The 16,808-nt window shown below is 47.6% G+C and overlaps 1 protein-coding gene across 1 annotated transcript in view; it reads right to left on the bottom strand.

Annotated features, from left to right (window-relative positions):
- SLCO5A1 (solute carrier organic anion transporter family member 5A1) overlaps positions 1–12,049 on the bottom strand; it is a 124,543-nt gene extending 112,494 nt beyond the window's left edge. Inside the window, 1 exon segment of the mRNA XM_089899050.1 lies at positions 10,368–12,049. Within this exon segment, the coding sequence (XP_089755176.1) occupies positions 10,368–11,265 (898 nt within the window). The 5' untranslated portion in view covers positions 11,266–12,049.
- Positions 12,050–16,808: the final 4,759 nt, after the last annotated feature.

Genomic DNA, 16,808 nt, shown 5'->3' with positions numbered 1-16,808 from the left:
AGGAAAACAGAACAGGCTACGACTCCTCTCCAGACCTGAGTCCCAAGTTCCAGAACAAGATCATATCCAGCCAGGATGAACAAGGCACAGAACTAAAGAACTGAAGGGATGACAAGGATCTAAGAAACCACTAACCTTGCCACCTCCTCTCCTTCACACATAACAAAATTAAGAAACTGAGCCAAAGTCACACCAGAAATTTATAAACGTTTTCCCCCCTCCCCCTCCCCCTCCCCTCCCCTCCCCCTAATGTCAACAGTTAGAGCTCAGGCCTTGGACATTGACCTTGAGCGCTGGTTTTGCCACCTTTCAGATGAACTTGAGCCCATTACTTAACCTTGATTTTCTCATCTATAAAATGTGAAAAATGAAAGTAGCTGCTGATTTTCAACCAGGAAGCCAAGACTACACAATGGGAAAAGGACAGCCTCTTCAGCAAATGATTTGGGAAACTGGGTATCCACATGCAGAAGAGTGAAGTTGGACCCTTACCTTACACCGTACACAAAAATTAACCCAAATTGCATTAAAGACCTAAACGTAAGGCCTAAAACTACCTAGATGAAAACATAGGGGAAAAACTTCAAGACACTGGATTTGGCAATGATTTCTTGGATATGACACCGAAAGCAGACAACAAAATAAAAAATAGACAAGTGAGACTACACCAAACTTAAAAACTTCTGCACGTTAAAAGAAACAATCAACAGAGTGAGAAGGCAATCTACAGAATGGGAGAAAAATAATTGCAAATCATATATCTGATAAGAGTCTGATATCCAGAATAAATGAAGACCTTCTACAGGTCAACAATAACAAAAAGTAATCTGATTAAAAAATGGCACTGGGGCTTCCCTGGTTGCGCAGTGGTTGAGAGTCCGCCTGCTGATGCAGGGGACCTGGGCCCGTGAGCCATGGCCGCTAAGCCTGCGCGTCCGGAGCCTGTGCTCTGCAACGGGAGAGGCCACAACAGTGAGAGGCCCGCGTACCACTAAAAAAAAAAAAAAAAATGGCACTGGACTTAAATAGACATTTCTCCAAAGATATACAAATGGCCAAAAAGCACATGCAAAGATGTTCAACATCACTAATCATTAGGGAAATGCAGATCAAAACTACAATGAGGTATCAACTCACACCCATCAGGATGGCCACTATCAAAAGAACAGAAAATAACAAGTGTTGGTGAGGATGCAGAGAAGTTCAAACCCTTATACACTATTGGTGGGAATGTAAAATGGTGTAGCCACTATGGAAAACAGTAGGGATGTGCCTCAAAAAATGAAAAATAGAGCCACCAGATGATCCAGCAATCCTATTTCTGGGTATATATCCAAAAGTATTTAAATCAGGATCTCAGAGAGATATTTGCACACCCACGTTCATAGCAGCATTATTCACAATAGCCAAGAAGTGGAAGCAGCCCAAGTGTCCATCCACAGATGAATGGATTTTAAAATATGGTATAAACATACTGTGTGATATTATGCAGGAACTCTGTCACATGCTTCAACACAGATGAACCTCAAGGACATTATGCTGAGTGAACTAAGCCAGTCACAAAGGGACAAATATTGTGTAATTCCACTCATGTAAGTATCTAAAGTAGTCAAAACCACAGAAACAGAAAGTAGAAAGGTGGTTGCCAAGGGCTGAGGAGAGGGGAAATTAGTGTTTAGTGGGTATAAAGTTTCAGTGCTATAAGATGAAAAAAAAATTAGAGATCTAGTGCACAACAGTGGGAATATACTGAACACTACTAAACTGTACAGTTAAAATGGTTGAGAGTAATTTTAATGTTATGTGTTTTTTACCACAATAAAAAAAGGGGGAAAAAATGTACCTGTCACATAAGAGTTGTTCTGAGGATAAAATAAGATGATAAAGCATTCAGCACAATGCCTGCCATACATTAAACATTCAAAAATATTTGCTGTTAAAAATAGCCCTTGTGGGGCTTGCCTGGTGGTGCAGTGGTTGAGAGTCCGCCTGCCGATGCAGGGGACACGGGTTCGTGCCCCGGTCCGGGAAGATCCCACATGCCGCAGAGCGGCTGGGACCCTGAGCCATGACCACTGACCCTGTGCGTCCGGAGCCTGTGCTCCGCAACGGGAGAGGCCACAACAGTGAGAGGCCCGCGTACTGCAAAAAAAAAAAAAAAAAAAAAAAAATAGCCCTTGTTAGACCCCATGTATGAAACCATACCAAAGGCTTTTTCTTTTGATTTAATTAAGCTCTCATTTATCTTTAAGAGAAATTCTAGGTCTTAAATCCCTTATTAAATCTACCCTACGTCTCCTCTTGAGGTCCAATTATTTAGCTGGTGAGCTCTGCTTTAAAATGCTGATTAATTGCTTTATAGTTTGCCAGAATTCCTCATCTTGATGTTTTCTTTTACCATCGCCACTGAAACAGAGCTCAGATAAAGGGGGAAATGACATACCACTCCCCTTAGTACATACATGTCACGCACACATACACACATCATTCCTCTTCAGGGTTACAATAGTCTCAACTCCAAAAATATGTCTAGAAAATCTCTATGGTTAAAAACTTTTAGGGAATTCCCTGGCGGTCCAGTTACAACTCCATGCTTTCACTGCCAAGAGCCTGGGTTCCATCTCTGTCTGGGGAACTAAGATCCCACAAGCCACGTGGTGTAGCCAAAAAAAAAAACTTTTAAGCTGATGGGAAGTGAAGTCACAGTAAAAACCATGAAACCCTTCGTATCTTTATACCCACTAAAAATAATCTACCATGGCACACTACAGTATCTCCCATGATCTACCAAGAAAATAATATCGTATAGATACTATGCTGTCTACTGGGTACTATGTAGCAATGAGTAATGAACAGTTCATCTCTATTTCCTATCTCTTGTTTGCTAGAAGGCTTTCCTATTTACAAAGACAGGTTCTTCCTGGGTCTTCTCCATCCAAGTGTTCAAGGCTTTCTAATTCTGTGACCTAGAGATTTCTACTTCCAGTCCCAAGATATAAGAAACACAAAATAGGGCATTCCCTGGTGGTCCAGTGGTTAGGGCTCCGTGCTTCCGCTACAGGGGGCACAGGTTCGATCCCTGGTCTGGGAACTAAGGTCACGCATGCCGCAGGGCACTGCCAAAAAAAGAAACACAAAATAACATAGTAACTTGAATGCTTAAGATGAAAAAAGTTGAAAGCATCACTAGTGACAGTTTTTTGTAGGGTAATTCCTTGTTGTGGGATCTGTCCTGTGCAATGTACGATGCTTAGCAGAAACATAGGCCAAGGTATCACTAAATGCCACGAGGTCCCCTTCAAATTGTGACAATCAAAGTTGACTCCAGGCGTTAACAAGTGTGTCCACTGCGAGTGGAGGGAATTACCTCTAGTTGAAAACCATCATTGGTTTGAAAACCAACCTCTAGTTGAAAACCAACCTCTAGTTGAAAACCACCCGTAACCTATGCTGTTTCCCACTGGGAGCTGAGGTTCAGAACATACAGAGCCTGGATACTGAGAATGGTCTTGGACGAGGAGGACCACCCAGGAGATAGGGTGGAATCCCTGTCTCTTTTCTCTAGATCAGGGAGACGGAAAACAGGGTGAGAGCACCAGCTCCGGCAGAAGTATCCAACCCAGCAGAACACATCGGCACAGACACACGGTCTCTATTTCCGAATATTTCCCCCAAAAGACACAAGAGAACCATCCAAACGCCCAGGTATGTTTCTTCACCTTCACTTCTCTCTGAAGCCTTCATTCCTAGAATGCCTACTCTAACATCCATTTTGCCTCCATTTTTCTTTTCCAAAATCTCTATTCCTTCTTTTTAAAATGATGCCCAAGGGCTTCCCTAGTGGTGCAGTGGTTAAGAATCCACCTGCCAATGCAGGGGACACAGGTTCGAGCCCTGGTCCGAGAAGATCCCACATGCCGTGGAGCAGCTAAGACCGTGCGCCACAACTACTGAGCCTGTGCTCTAGAGCCCACGAGCCACAACTACTGAGCCCACGTGCCACAACTACTGAGCCCACGTGCCACAATTACTGAAGCCCATGTGCCTAGAGCCTATGCTCTGCAACAAGAGAAGCCACCGCAATGATAAGCCCGCACACCACAATGAAGAGCAGCCCCCGCTCGCCACAACTAGAGAAAGCCCACACGCAGCAACAGACCCAACGCAACCGAAAATAAATAAATTTATTTTTAAAAAAAGAAAAAAAAAGCAGAGCCAAGTGTGTGGGTTTGTTTGCTTTTCCCCCATCCAAGGGCCTTATAAGGTGAGCTCACCTGGGTTTGCAGAGCTCACAGACTTACCTCTAATGTGTAGAGTTCCACCAACAGAGAGAAACCCATCAGCCCGGAGCCTCCAGGGTGGTGAGAGCAAAAAGAAAGTGGTGCTTCCTTTGGTTAATAGCAAAATGAACATCTTTTGTCCCAAGCCACTCTCTCGGTGGACTCAACAGTGATCACGATGGAATTCAGAAAAGTTGCCACAGCTTATGATACACCCAAAACTGACATCTTGCTTTTGCAAATGCAGTAAGTGATGGAAGGGTTCTTCCTGATGAGATAGAAGCTCAATCAGCAGCTGGTTTTGCCAACAGTGGATCCAACCCCAAGCCCAGAGAGGAACTCTCCACCGATCAGAAAAGTCAAAGATCTATGGTCTTTAGACCCTTGTTGCTCAAAACATGACCCTTTGACCAGCAGCTCTGGCCTCACCTGGGAGCACATTAGAAATGCAGGATCCCAGGCCCCGCCCCAGACTTCCAGAAGCAGAATCAGCATTTTGAAAAGACACCCTGGTGATTCACATACACACCTTAAAGTTTCAGAAGGACCGAACCACATAGATAACAGAATCCATAGCAATGTTAAAGATGTATCATAAATACTACTAACAAGGCTATTATCTGTTATTTGCAGGTGAGCTGAATAAATCACTGTCCGTCCACTGCCTTTTCCACAGTGATGCAGGAAGCCCTTCTGCTTTTCAGCTAGAATCTGAAGTTGGTTTATCTGTCAGCATCTTAGACTGACTAGTTTGTCTTAGAGGCCAAAGGTGACCAACCAGGGAGCTGATATAAATTCAGGACTTGTCAAGGGTACAGAAGATGTACTCATTTGGACACAGATGAACTGTCCCAGGTATATGTGAAACTCACCAACATCCTAGCAAGGAGCTGCTGAGCCACCAACACCCAGCTCTCCTCACTCTGTACTGCATCCATCCCAATAATTCCTCCACACGCCCTGGATCATCGCCTCACATCCCTTAACGGTCACTCTCCCTGGTATTAGTTTCCAGCAGAGATTTTTTTATTTATTTATTCATGATTTGTACAGAACCTACTTCCCAAAAGGGACTGTATGTGGCTTACAAAGATGAATACCTTGTAAACAAGATGAGCAAAATTAAAGCAGAATAAATACCCAGTTAGCAGTCTCAGAAGAGAGTGTATATCCACATGATCTTTCCTCTCTTGGCGCACCTCACGCCCCCATCACTGCTCCTCCCCGGGAAAGCAGAAGGGGATAAAGGTGACGGATGAATCTGAAAATAAACTGGGATGCTCAGTTCATTTCCTCCTCTTTGCCTCTTGGAGGTGAGTGTGCACACGGGGCGTAAAAATTCTCCCCTGCTCCTTTTCAGCACAAGTCTGGCGCACACACCCCTCGACCACGGGTCACGTGGGGAGAGCCAGGGCTGCCACCCTGTTGAGGTCCAGCATTGCCGGCGGCTGGATGGGTAAGTCTATTTAATAGTGCGATTATGGGGCTTCCCTGATGGCACAGTGGTTAAGACTCTGCCTGCCAATGCAGGGGACACAGGTTCAAGACCAGGTCTGGGAGGATCCCACATGCCACGGAGCAACTGGGCCCGTGCGCCACAACTACTGAGCCTGCGCGTCTGGAGCCCGTGCTCCGCAACAAGAGAGGCCGCGATAGTGAGAGGCCCGCGCACCGCGATGAAGAGTGGCCCCCGCTTGCCACAACTAGAGAAAGCCCTCGCACAGAAACGAAGACCCAGCACAGCAAAAACAAATTAATTAATTAATAAACTCCTACCCCCAACATCTTCTAAGAAAAAAAAAAAAACATTGTCCTGTACAATGTCTAAGGAGTGATTTCTCATACAAAGTTTTAATTTCCTACATAATGCTTCTTTCCTTTTTCCCAATTGTAAAGAGATCTGTTTAAAGGTTTTGGTGCTCAGATGGAGTAGAATATCTTCCACTCTTCACTCTGCCCACTCTCCAGGATGAGTCTGAATTCGCTTCTAACACAGCGAAGCGCTGCCGCTTCCAGTTGGCCCAGTGCTTACCCACATGTAATCCCATTTGCTCCTCAAAATATTACCGTGCGGGAAACAAATGTAACAATCCCCAGGTGGAGACAGAGGCTGGGAGAAGTTAAGGGATTTGTCTACGATCAGATCTGTCTCCTGTCCAGTCACTGGTAGAGCCAGACGAAAATACAGATCGGCCTCGTCCGGTGCTCTTTCTAAGGCACTGTCCCGACTCCGACCCTTCTCTGGGGTGTGAAGTGACAGGGAACACACCAGGGAGGTGGGGTGGCTGTCCCCACACCGCTTGGCCAACGGCTGGCCCATTGCCAATCCTCACCTATCCTGAAAATCACCCAATCGGAGTTGTGGCTTTCTATTCTAGAAAAGTGTCCTTTTTCTTCCTTTTCCCACCTGGTTAGCCATTCTCTCTTGCTTCCCTGTTTGGTTCATGAATATCTTGCCCTGCAAAAGGTCACACTTTCTCTCTCTCCTTGAGATACAATTACAAACCATGGTGCACTTGCTAACCTTACTTCTTCATAACTACAAAGCTTTCTCTATGCTCCGGGTCAACGCTGAGCCTCTCTCCTTGCAGAAGGAGTTAGGGCATTGAATGGGTGCAAAGACCGCTGGATCTCATCTACGACCACATCTCTTCTACGCTGAAAGCTGCCAGAATGTTAACACCGGAACTTTCAAAAGATTAAGGTATACATTTACATTCCATTTCAATGGTTTCTACTTTAATTCAGATATTTGTTCCTGGCTGCAATTACTAATGTGCTACCTGCTTTTTCCCCCCTTCTTCTTCTGTGGTTGTCATCAGTTAGAAAGACTGACCAAAAACTTAAGAAGAGGGTGGGGAGTGGACAAGGTAATACAGAAGAACAGTTTTGCAGAAAATAACAAAGATATATAACCCGTTATTTATTAGGAAAAATTCCATGTGGTAATGGGTTAACACTGCTCATGTTCTAAGACTATAGTAGTCTCCCTGATTTGAATTTGTATGGAGGTAACCTGTAAAAGCTGCTTTAAAAGGTCTAAAGAATGGTCTCGTTTTGATCATGTTTTGATGACTTTAGGCCAGTTCTGCATCCTTCTGCACCATATTCAGAACTCTACAGAACGTGGCCCATCTTTTGGTTTCAGTTGACTTTCAGATCCTCTTGCCAAAAAGCATGCGGCGTTGAGGGAAGTTCAAGGTCTCTGGGGTCAGACAGGCGTGGGTTTGACGCCCATAAGCAAGCCGCTTAAATTCTCTCAGCCTTAGTTTCCTCATTCATAAAACAGGGAAAACAATTCCCATCTCATAAGGCCATTAAGAACATTAAATCAAAGAATACAGGTAAGATTCCTGGTACTCAAAACCACTGGAGCTTTTACTGAGAGCCATGTAATAAACAGAGCCATGTAACGAAGCAGAATTCTCATGAGTTTCCCAAAGAATGTGTCCTAAGGCATTCATCAAAATGTTTTCCAAAAGAACCAATTATTAGTCAATATCTAAAGAAAGAGAGGAGGAGGCGGTAGGTGGAGGAGGGGGGGAGGGAGCAAATCCCATCTGTAGAACTTTCTTCCCCTTTCACATGTCACTTCACTTGTTACCTTAAACTGGAAATATTTCTTCATTACATTTAAGGCACCTCAGTTGCTGGGATTGTGTCTCATTTTCGGTCTTCCCAAAAGGAGTACAGTGCTCAGCACAGAATACGTACTTGCTCTTTTCATTCTTGATGGGCAACCACTACCAGAAAAGTTAAATCTCAGGGCTCTTACTAGTGGATGTTCTCTCTTTGCGTGGGGCTCTGCCTGTGTTTTTCATGAAGCAGATTTGTGTCAGTGGTACCTAGAAGCGGGATGGAAGGGAGACCTGAGTTTTCAAAGTAAATGGAGGAAAAGATCAGTAAGAATAAAGAAAACAATTGGGATATTTACAGGGTCAAGGTGTCACTTTAAAGATTGCTGATTATTTTCAAAGAGAGAAATGTGTGTTTGCAGTGGAAAGACCTGGCAATCACCCACGCAACTAAGTGATTAAACTCATCAACACTAATGAATGGCCAGATGCATCTAATCGAAAACACGGAGTGTCACCTATGAAGTAGTCTGGCCGAAAACGTTTCGTCTGAATCGAATTACACCTTTGAACTCCCGGTTTACAAGAAATATAGGGAATGGAGGAACAAGGTAAGTGACACCACGAGGAAATAATCAGATTAATCTAGAATGTGGAACATTCCACAAATCAACTAGCCTTGTCACTTCAAAAAGTCTATGTGGTAGAGAAAGAAAAAAGTTGAGGCACTGTTCTAGTTTAGCAAATGCTAAGAAGGCAAACAGCCAAATGCAATGTATAAATGAATCTCAACTGGCTCCTGGTTTGAAAATGTATGTAGCAGACTTCCCTGGTGGCACAGTGGTTAAGAATCTGCCTGCCAATGCAGGGGACACAGGGTAGATCCCTGGTCCGGGAAGATCCCACATGCAGCGGAGCAACTAAGCCCGTGCGCCACAACTACAGAGCCTGTGCTCTAGAGCCCGCGAGCCACAACTACTGAGCCCATGTGCCACAACTACTGAAGCCCACGCACCTAGAGCCCATGCTCAGCAACAAGAGAAGTGACCGCAATGAGAAGCCCATGCACCACAACGAAGAGTAGCCCCTGCTTACTGCAACTAGAGAAAGCCCGCGTATAGCAACGAAGACCCAACGCAGCCAATAAATTAATTAATTAATTAATTAATTAATTAAAATTACTTTAAAAAAATAAATATCAGTAATAAAATTTTTTTAAAAAGAAAATGTATATAGCTAAAAGAGACTCTGAGTGGACAATTAAGGAAATTTGAATATGGACTGGAATTTGATGACCATATGGAATGGTTATTAGCTTTCTTAGGACGTTTAAGCTCCTGAGTTATGTAAAAGAATGTCCTTATTTTCAGAAGATATGTGCTGAAGCCTAAAGGTGTCTACAATTACTTTCAAAGGGCTTAACCTCCCATCCAAAAATATATATATTTCTATACACACACACAAACTGATAAAGTAAATATGATAAAGTGAACAATCATTGAGCCTAGGTGGTGGATATACTGACGTTCATTGAACTATTGTTTCAAGTTTCCTGGATGTTTGAAAATGTGTCACAACAAATGTTAGAAAACGTGGAGGCAAAGTAACAAGCAAGCTATTCCTCTCTGCCTGAACAGAAATTTCTTTCTCTTACATTTAATAATAAAAACAAATAATAAAACTCTGGTCCTGATGCATTTGGGCCAGTTACTGGGGACTATAAATGGCTCAAACACCCTGTGTAACCGATTCTGGGGACGGCAGTCATACTGAGCAAAACGCATAGCCCTCTTCGTTGAGTATCACTCCCACTGCCCTTTCACTGTCCAAGAGAACTGCTTTTCAGAAAATAGTAATGTTTCCCCCAACATCCTGTAACTGAGGGTCTTCAAACCAACAACAAAAATCGTTTTGGATAAACTTTACAACCTGTGATGTTGCTTCTGTATAAAGATAATCTAGTCATTCGGTATCATTCAAGTTTTTTCTAAATAGCGACACAGATGATACGTAATGAATACAGATATGAAGTCAATAAAGTGTGTTTCATGTAGTCTGGGTTCTCCACTAACTCTGCTCTTGGGGGCAGGAATGAGAAGCAGCAGTGGATGAAAGTAGTAAATAACCTTATTCCACACACAGCAGTTACTTCTATTCCTTCCTGACCCTTCTAGAAGGACAGCTTTGAGAAGATAAGCTTGATAAATTCGAGCTTCTCCAAAGATAGGCAGCAACAGAGAGAAGCACCACCCCACAGTTAAAAGTTTGTATTACTTGGGAAAAGACAAGTGTGAGTCTGAAAATTAGTTCAAAGAATGCTCAACTATTTGATTCTTTCCCAAACAGAAAACACACCACACTAAGGCCAAAAAAAAAAGAAAAAGAAGATAAACTGAAGCTTAATGCATATATATAACGCCATATATTATACACAATATACAACATCCAGTAAAATGTGAAAGTGCTTCCTTTTGATTTTTGAGTGCAAGCTTATCCGAGAGGAAAGTCTTACCTAGGTACAAGGATGCATTTTCTTTCTTGACATTGTCGTCTAAGTAGGTTGGTCCCAGGGTATAAATAGGTGTGGAGCCCATTCCAATGAGAATCTGCGCGCAAACGAATAAAGCCACATAGACCCAGTGACTGTTTCCCCCCGAGTCCTTGAGGCAGGTGGGAGGCTCCGTCGTGGCCGAGGAGTTGCCATTCTGACACAGGCCGTAGTTGGCCGCCGAGGCATTCAGCTCTTGGATCTGGTAGGGGGGCGAGATGAAGTGAGGTAAAGCGAAAAGGGCGGCCCCCAGGGCAATGAGGAGTCCCCCCACGGCCAGCCACAGGGGCCGCCGCCCCCGGCCGCCAAAGTAGCTGACGAACACTACCACCACCAGGCTCCCGATGTCAAAGCAGCTGACCAGCAGCCCTGACTCGGAACTCTTCAGACTGTAGCGCCTTTCGATGGTGGTGATGACACTGCTCAGGTACCCGGAGACCATTAACGCCTGGATGAAGGTCAGAAAGCACATGCAAACCAGGAAACAACGGGAATCGGTGAGGACCACATAGAGGCACCTTCTGCCCTGGAGCATGGCCAAAGTGGAGGACACCGATATGGGTTTGCCGATTTCCACCCTGTGGTGACTTTCCACCAGCCCTGCCATCTCTGCCGAAGTAGACGGGGCGTAGGGGCTTGGGGCCCGCGGGCCAGGGCCTGGCTTCAACTCCTGATGGCCAGAGGCGGACTTGGAGTCTTCTCCGGCAGGATTCAGGTCTGGCCTGCAGGAGGCGCTGTTCAGGGCGGGTAAACTCTTGGACCTAAAGGTCTCGGGTTCGCACTTCTCTTGGACCGTTCCTACTCTGGCGCTGGCCTCCAGCTGCTCTCCCGCCTGGGGCTGCAGCCCAGTGCCTCCTTCCATGGCTCTTAGAATTCAGATTCGATCGCCGGTCGCACTCAAGGACTCCGGCCCTTCTCATCCACCGGCAGGAGGGGCCGAAGCCGGGCCCAGGCAGTCGTGCCCACCAGGGACCGGGGCTGGGGATGCGGAGCCGCGCAGTAGGGCATCCTCACCAGCAGGGAGGTGCCCAGAGCATCCTGACCGCAGACGCGGCCCCGAGGCTCCTCAGCCGCGTGCCCCGGAGGGCAGGGGTCCGCGCGGTCCTGCGATGAGCCCTTAGGGTCCACCTCGGGTTGGCAGCTCGCGGCAGGAGCCTTGCGCGTCCCGGGCGCATCCCCTCCGCCGCCGCCGCCGCTCCGCCTGCAGCCCGGAGCGCGTACGCCCAGTGCCCAGCGTGGGGGCGGTTAGCGCTGCAGCCCGCGCCGCATCCCGCCCGGCTGGCTGGGCCAGAGGCGCTCGGTCCTCAACGCCTCGGCTCGCGACACCCTCGGGCGCAAAGCTGCCAACCTGCAAAGCAGAGAGAGGGCGGTCAGCGAAGGGCGGCTGCGGCTGGGACTGGCGTCCCGGCGCCCCGGGGGACAGCGCTGGGGCACTCGGAAGGTCCCAAGTGAGACCGAGGGATGAAAGAGGAGCGAAGCCCTAGAGGAGGAGGCGGCTACAGGCTGCAGCCTCTAGTGCCGGAACAATAAGCAGCAGGCGGTCTGCAGAGACCCTCCCTCATTGTCTACCGTGGACCTGCCCCCGCCCCGCCCCTTTTGCCTTAAACAGCGCATCTGCTGTTATATGTTAATAATTATCAACCTGGCAGCTCTGACTCAGAGACAGTGTCTATTATTCTAGTGAACTAATTGCAACCTTTTGGCACTCCTACTCCATTACTCAAAATGGAAAAGGCCCAAAAGAACAAAGGAAAGTTTTTTGGTTTTGGTTTTGGTTTTGGTTTTGGTTTACAAACACTGTGCACTCCCACTCCCGATTTTTAAAAATAAAAGAAAGGGGGAAAGCTAGGTGTGTAGAAATGTGTGTACACAATTGTGCGCAGGCACGTGTGCGCGACTGGATGTGAATCCGTCTTCTCCATCAGAGACATGTATTCAAAGCCCAAGGCAACAGCAAAAAGGTCAGAGTGCTTGCCTCTTTATTCCCAACACTAAAAATAACACCCCTGCCCCCAGCCGCCGGGGAGAACTATTCAATTACAAATACCAGGAGCGTTCGAGGCTGCGGCCCACACGAAGTCCCAGCGCGCTGTGTCAAGCGAAACAGAAAATCAATTTGCATTGCGGAGAGGTGGGGAAGCCACAACCAAACAAAGAGATGCCGGCGCGTTGTCACAGCGCGCTGGGAGCCCACGGATCCGGCTTGGCACTCGCAGGCGGCCAGGGAGGTGTGCTATTTACATCCCGCGCAGCCCGCGAGCGTGGGCTCCGGGTGCGCGCACGCGCGCGCACACACACACACACACACACACACCGGCGTGTCTGTGTCGGAACCCCCTCGCGCGATCCGGCACCCTGCTTGAATTAAACGCGAGCCGAAAACAGGTGTGTCCCCGGGGTAAACCTGCGCCCCAAATCTCGGGGACTCCCACTCCATTCCTCCGGCCCGGGGGGATGTGCACCAGGTGGGAGAAAAGAGCCGGACTTCGCTGCATTGGGTTTCACTCTGCCGCGCGCTTTTGTGATGCTGCTGAGAAAAGAAAGGAGGAAGGGTAAGGGAGAAAGGCGGAGAGCTTGGGATCCAGGGGCGGCCGCTCCGGCGTCTCCCTCGGCTCTACTGTGCCAGCCCCGCTCCCAGATTCCCGGCCCGCCAGCCACTCACAGCCGGGGCTTCCCCGCCGCCTCATTGCCCAGGCGCCTTCCCGGGGAACCCCACCGGCTGCCGCGCACCGAGCCGGGGAATCCCGGCAAACTCGCTCCCCGCGCCGGGGGCGCCCGAGCCCCTGCGGAGCGGGCACCCGCACCGCAGCGCAGCCTCGGAAGGGCACACAGACCCCGGCCGGCGGCTCTCGGGGCCGGCGTGGCGCCCTGGGGAACACCTCCTGCGCGCGCGCGCGCACACACACAGACACACACCACCCGCAGGAGGACAGGCCCGCCAGGGACAGCTCGCCGCGCTGCCGGGGCGCACGAGCCGCCGCTACTCACTCGTGAGTCAGCCGGTCCGTCTGTTCGGCTGAGAGTGGAACGGCGGGAGGTGGGGACCTTGGAGGTGCGAGAGTAGTTGGGAGTCCCCTCAGGAGGCAGCCTCGGTCCAGCCGCCGAGAATCAGTGAATGAAGTCTGTGACTCAGGCTGAACTCTTCCCCCCACCCCTCGACTGTCTCCCTAGCCTCTCCGGACCCTCGCGCAGACGCGCCCCGAGAGGAGCAGCAGAGGGCGCAGGCGCGCGGGCAACCGCCCAGCCCAGCCCAACCCAGCCCGAAGGCAGCGAGCCACCCGGCTGCCCATCACCTGAGAGGCGGGGGAACGCGAGGAGCCAGAGGGAGCAGGTCTCCAGAAAAGTCAGCTGCTGAGGTAGAGAGCCCACCCGGAATAAGGAAATTGTTTCTGTTCGTTTATTCTGAGCCGTGGACACCCACCATGTCTCAGAAACCATAGTAGGTTCTGGGGACCAAAGATGAACAGGACAGATCCCTGGGCTGAGGAAACCTGTGTCTTGTGGAAGACATACCCCTGTAAGTAGCCTAAAACAACGTGGTAAATTCTATACAGGGTAACACTGGAGAACCTAATATCCATTATTAACCAATTAGATCTTCATTTCCAGGCAGAAAGAAAGGCATGTGCAAAGGCACCGGGGCACGGTGCTGAAGGGAAATAGGTAGGTGAGTCGCAGGGTGATTGCAGGGGTGGGGCAGAGGGCTCACGGCAAGAGTGGCAGAGTAGGAAAGATCAGCAAGGGCTTCATAAGTCGTGTGCTGTGAGCTCTGAAGGGCCAGTGCCATTCTGACTTGGTCACCAGAAAGCTGGTTCTGGCAGTGGTGGGTGACTCTAAGCCACTCGGAGGGCATGAGACAAGTTAGGAAGCCATCTCAGTGGTGGGAGCATGGAGAGGAAGGAACTGCTTGAAGACACTGACAAGGTAGAAGTGGCCAGACTTGAAAGCTGATGTCATCTGGAGACTGAGAAAATGGGCCAATATAGGATCTCTCAAGCTTCACACTTGGGTGACTGGGTGGATGAGGTCCCAGAAAAACATAGGAGGATAAACATGATCTTAGGGGAAAGATGCTTCTCCTTTAGGTGCATTGACTTCGAAATGCCTTTGGGACATCCGAGTGTACATGTCCCATAAGCCAGTGGACATATAACACACAGGCATCCCAGATTAGGGAAGTGGATTAGGAGGCATTAGCCTGAGACAGCATGAGGTGAAGAAGGAAGATGGTGCAGGAGATCTGAGGAGAGGTAGGCTAAGGGCAGGGCCCTGGGGACACCATGATCTGAGAGCCGGAGAGGGGAACATCTAAGAAGGGAGATTAGAAGCAAGGGTCAGAGAGATCTGTGAAGAGTCAGAAAAGAGGGACTGTCTTAGAAGCCAGGGGAGCAGAAAACTTTAAGAAGGGCGTGCTCAGACGCAGGAAAGGCTGAAGAGAAGCCAAATAGGATGATAACCGAAAAGAGCCCATTAGCTGTAGCATGTGGGAGGAGACTGAAGAGCTTTGACAAAGGAAGATGGTGATCTAGCTAGGGGAGGGGCTGTTCTACCGGTGACTGCACTGACCACTGCTGCCGTGCCAAAGTCACTTCAGTGGCCCCTGGCCTTCAGTGAGAGCGCTGGGTCAACTTTACAGCGTGATGAGGGAAGTGGAGAGAGATGAAGTAACTTGGTAAAGGCACATAGCTAGTCTCAGGATGATTAAAAAGTCCATGCTCCATGATACTTCATTCCCTAGGGAAGGCTAAAATAAGCTTTCAATCTGCTTTAAGAATCATTTTACTCCAAGATAGATTTTTTTTTTAATTTTTGGATAGAGAAATAAGCTTCCACTAACTGTTTCTTATAGTGTTTTACGTGACAATTTTAAAGGCCCAAAGATAATAGATTATTTATTCTCTTAGGAGAGCCCATTTAATACCGGAAAGCATCATGGGATAGTGAAAAGAGTATAGAATCAACGTGAATTTTCATCCCAGCTCAATTATGGCCACGAACAATTTATTCAGTGGTTATTTATCTTGATTTCCTCATCTGTAAAATGAGGACACAATTACCTACTTGAAAGTCCCGAGAGGGTAGAATGAAATGACATAGGTGAGACATTCAGCCTGTGCCTTAGTGCATAGTATAGCCAATAAATGTTTGTGCCCTTCTCAGAGAGCCCTGGACATGAGATGTGCATATTTTGAAAATGTGCTCTGTCACATCAATCCTTCTTTTGCTAAAAAAAAAAAAAAAAAGTCCATGCTCTTACCTCTGACCCTATACTCTCTCCCTTTTAATCATATAGCAGCTTGACTTTTCGATGCATCTTGTATCTGTTAATTATCTCACTTTAGCCCAACATCCACCATATGTACAGCTGATCCTTAGAGGACAAAATAAGTCAGCTGACACCAAAGAACAGTCGGTGTGTGCCCCAAATCCACGTCGAGATAGCACTGATCCGGCAAGTACCAAACTGACCGATCAGACAGGGCAAAGACATTCATTCCTCATCCCCTGCCCCTGTCCCGTCTTCTTGAGATGCCATCAAGCCCACTGTCACTTTTCCATAAACAGGAAATATGTCTCCAGCTGCCACCCTGGCCCAGATCTTAGCTACTATGTGGCACTTCCTGTACCTGATTACTCCTCTGAGCTTATTCTGGATCCAAACAGAATCAATCTTCCTCCTATTACATCCTTGCAAGCTCTGTGGCCCATTCTCTCATTTCAGGCTCAGCCATAGACATCAGTGTTCTACAGCAAATTCAATCTGTCGCATCAGGTGCCAGCAGAGGGCTTCCTTGCTGAAAGTCAAATAATCGTGTCCCTGCCACATGCTGTTTATTCATGGTCAATTACCACAGTTACACCAGAACACAATTCTAAGAACCTATAGGTTTTTTTATTACTACTAATGGAAAGATCACGATGTATAGACAGGATACAAAAGATCCAATTAGCTACTCATACAGGAAACAAGAAGAAAATATTTAGCAACAGACATTCTTGAGCTTTCCCTTTCATAGTTAAATGTGACTTTGGAAAAGGCCAGGTGTACCTCCATCAGCCCTAATCTTCAGATTCAGAGAAAAAAAGATGGACTTACTTCATGGGATTCTGCTACCCCCATGGCTTATTTCACACGATATGAAAGAGTACAGTTGCCGAGACCAGAATACCTGCCTTGTTAGGTATGCTGGGAGAGGAAGCACATGACTATAAACTCTTCAAATTTCCAGGCATGCTGATGCTTCTTCTAAGTCACTAATCCGTCTAATTTACACATAAATTGCTTCTTTCCCAATCTTCATATAATAAGATGTAGCTTTTGGAATTACCTAGGCCATTCTATGGGCTTAAAATCTAGCTGCTCTGGAGAATGGGGTAGGGAAAGCAGAAGGGACCCCTTCCTCC

The sequence above is a fragment of the Delphinapterus leucas genome, chromosome 17, assembly GCF_059928025.1.
Source record: "Delphinapterus leucas isolate spDelLeu-1000000601 "Yukka" chromosome 17, BTC_Dleu_Yukka2, whole genome shotgun sequence".
NCBI classification, from domain to species: Eukaryota; Metazoa; Chordata; class Mammalia; order Artiodactyla; family Monodontidae; genus Delphinapterus; species Delphinapterus leucas.
This window is presented reverse-complemented; position numbering and strand designations above follow the sequence as displayed.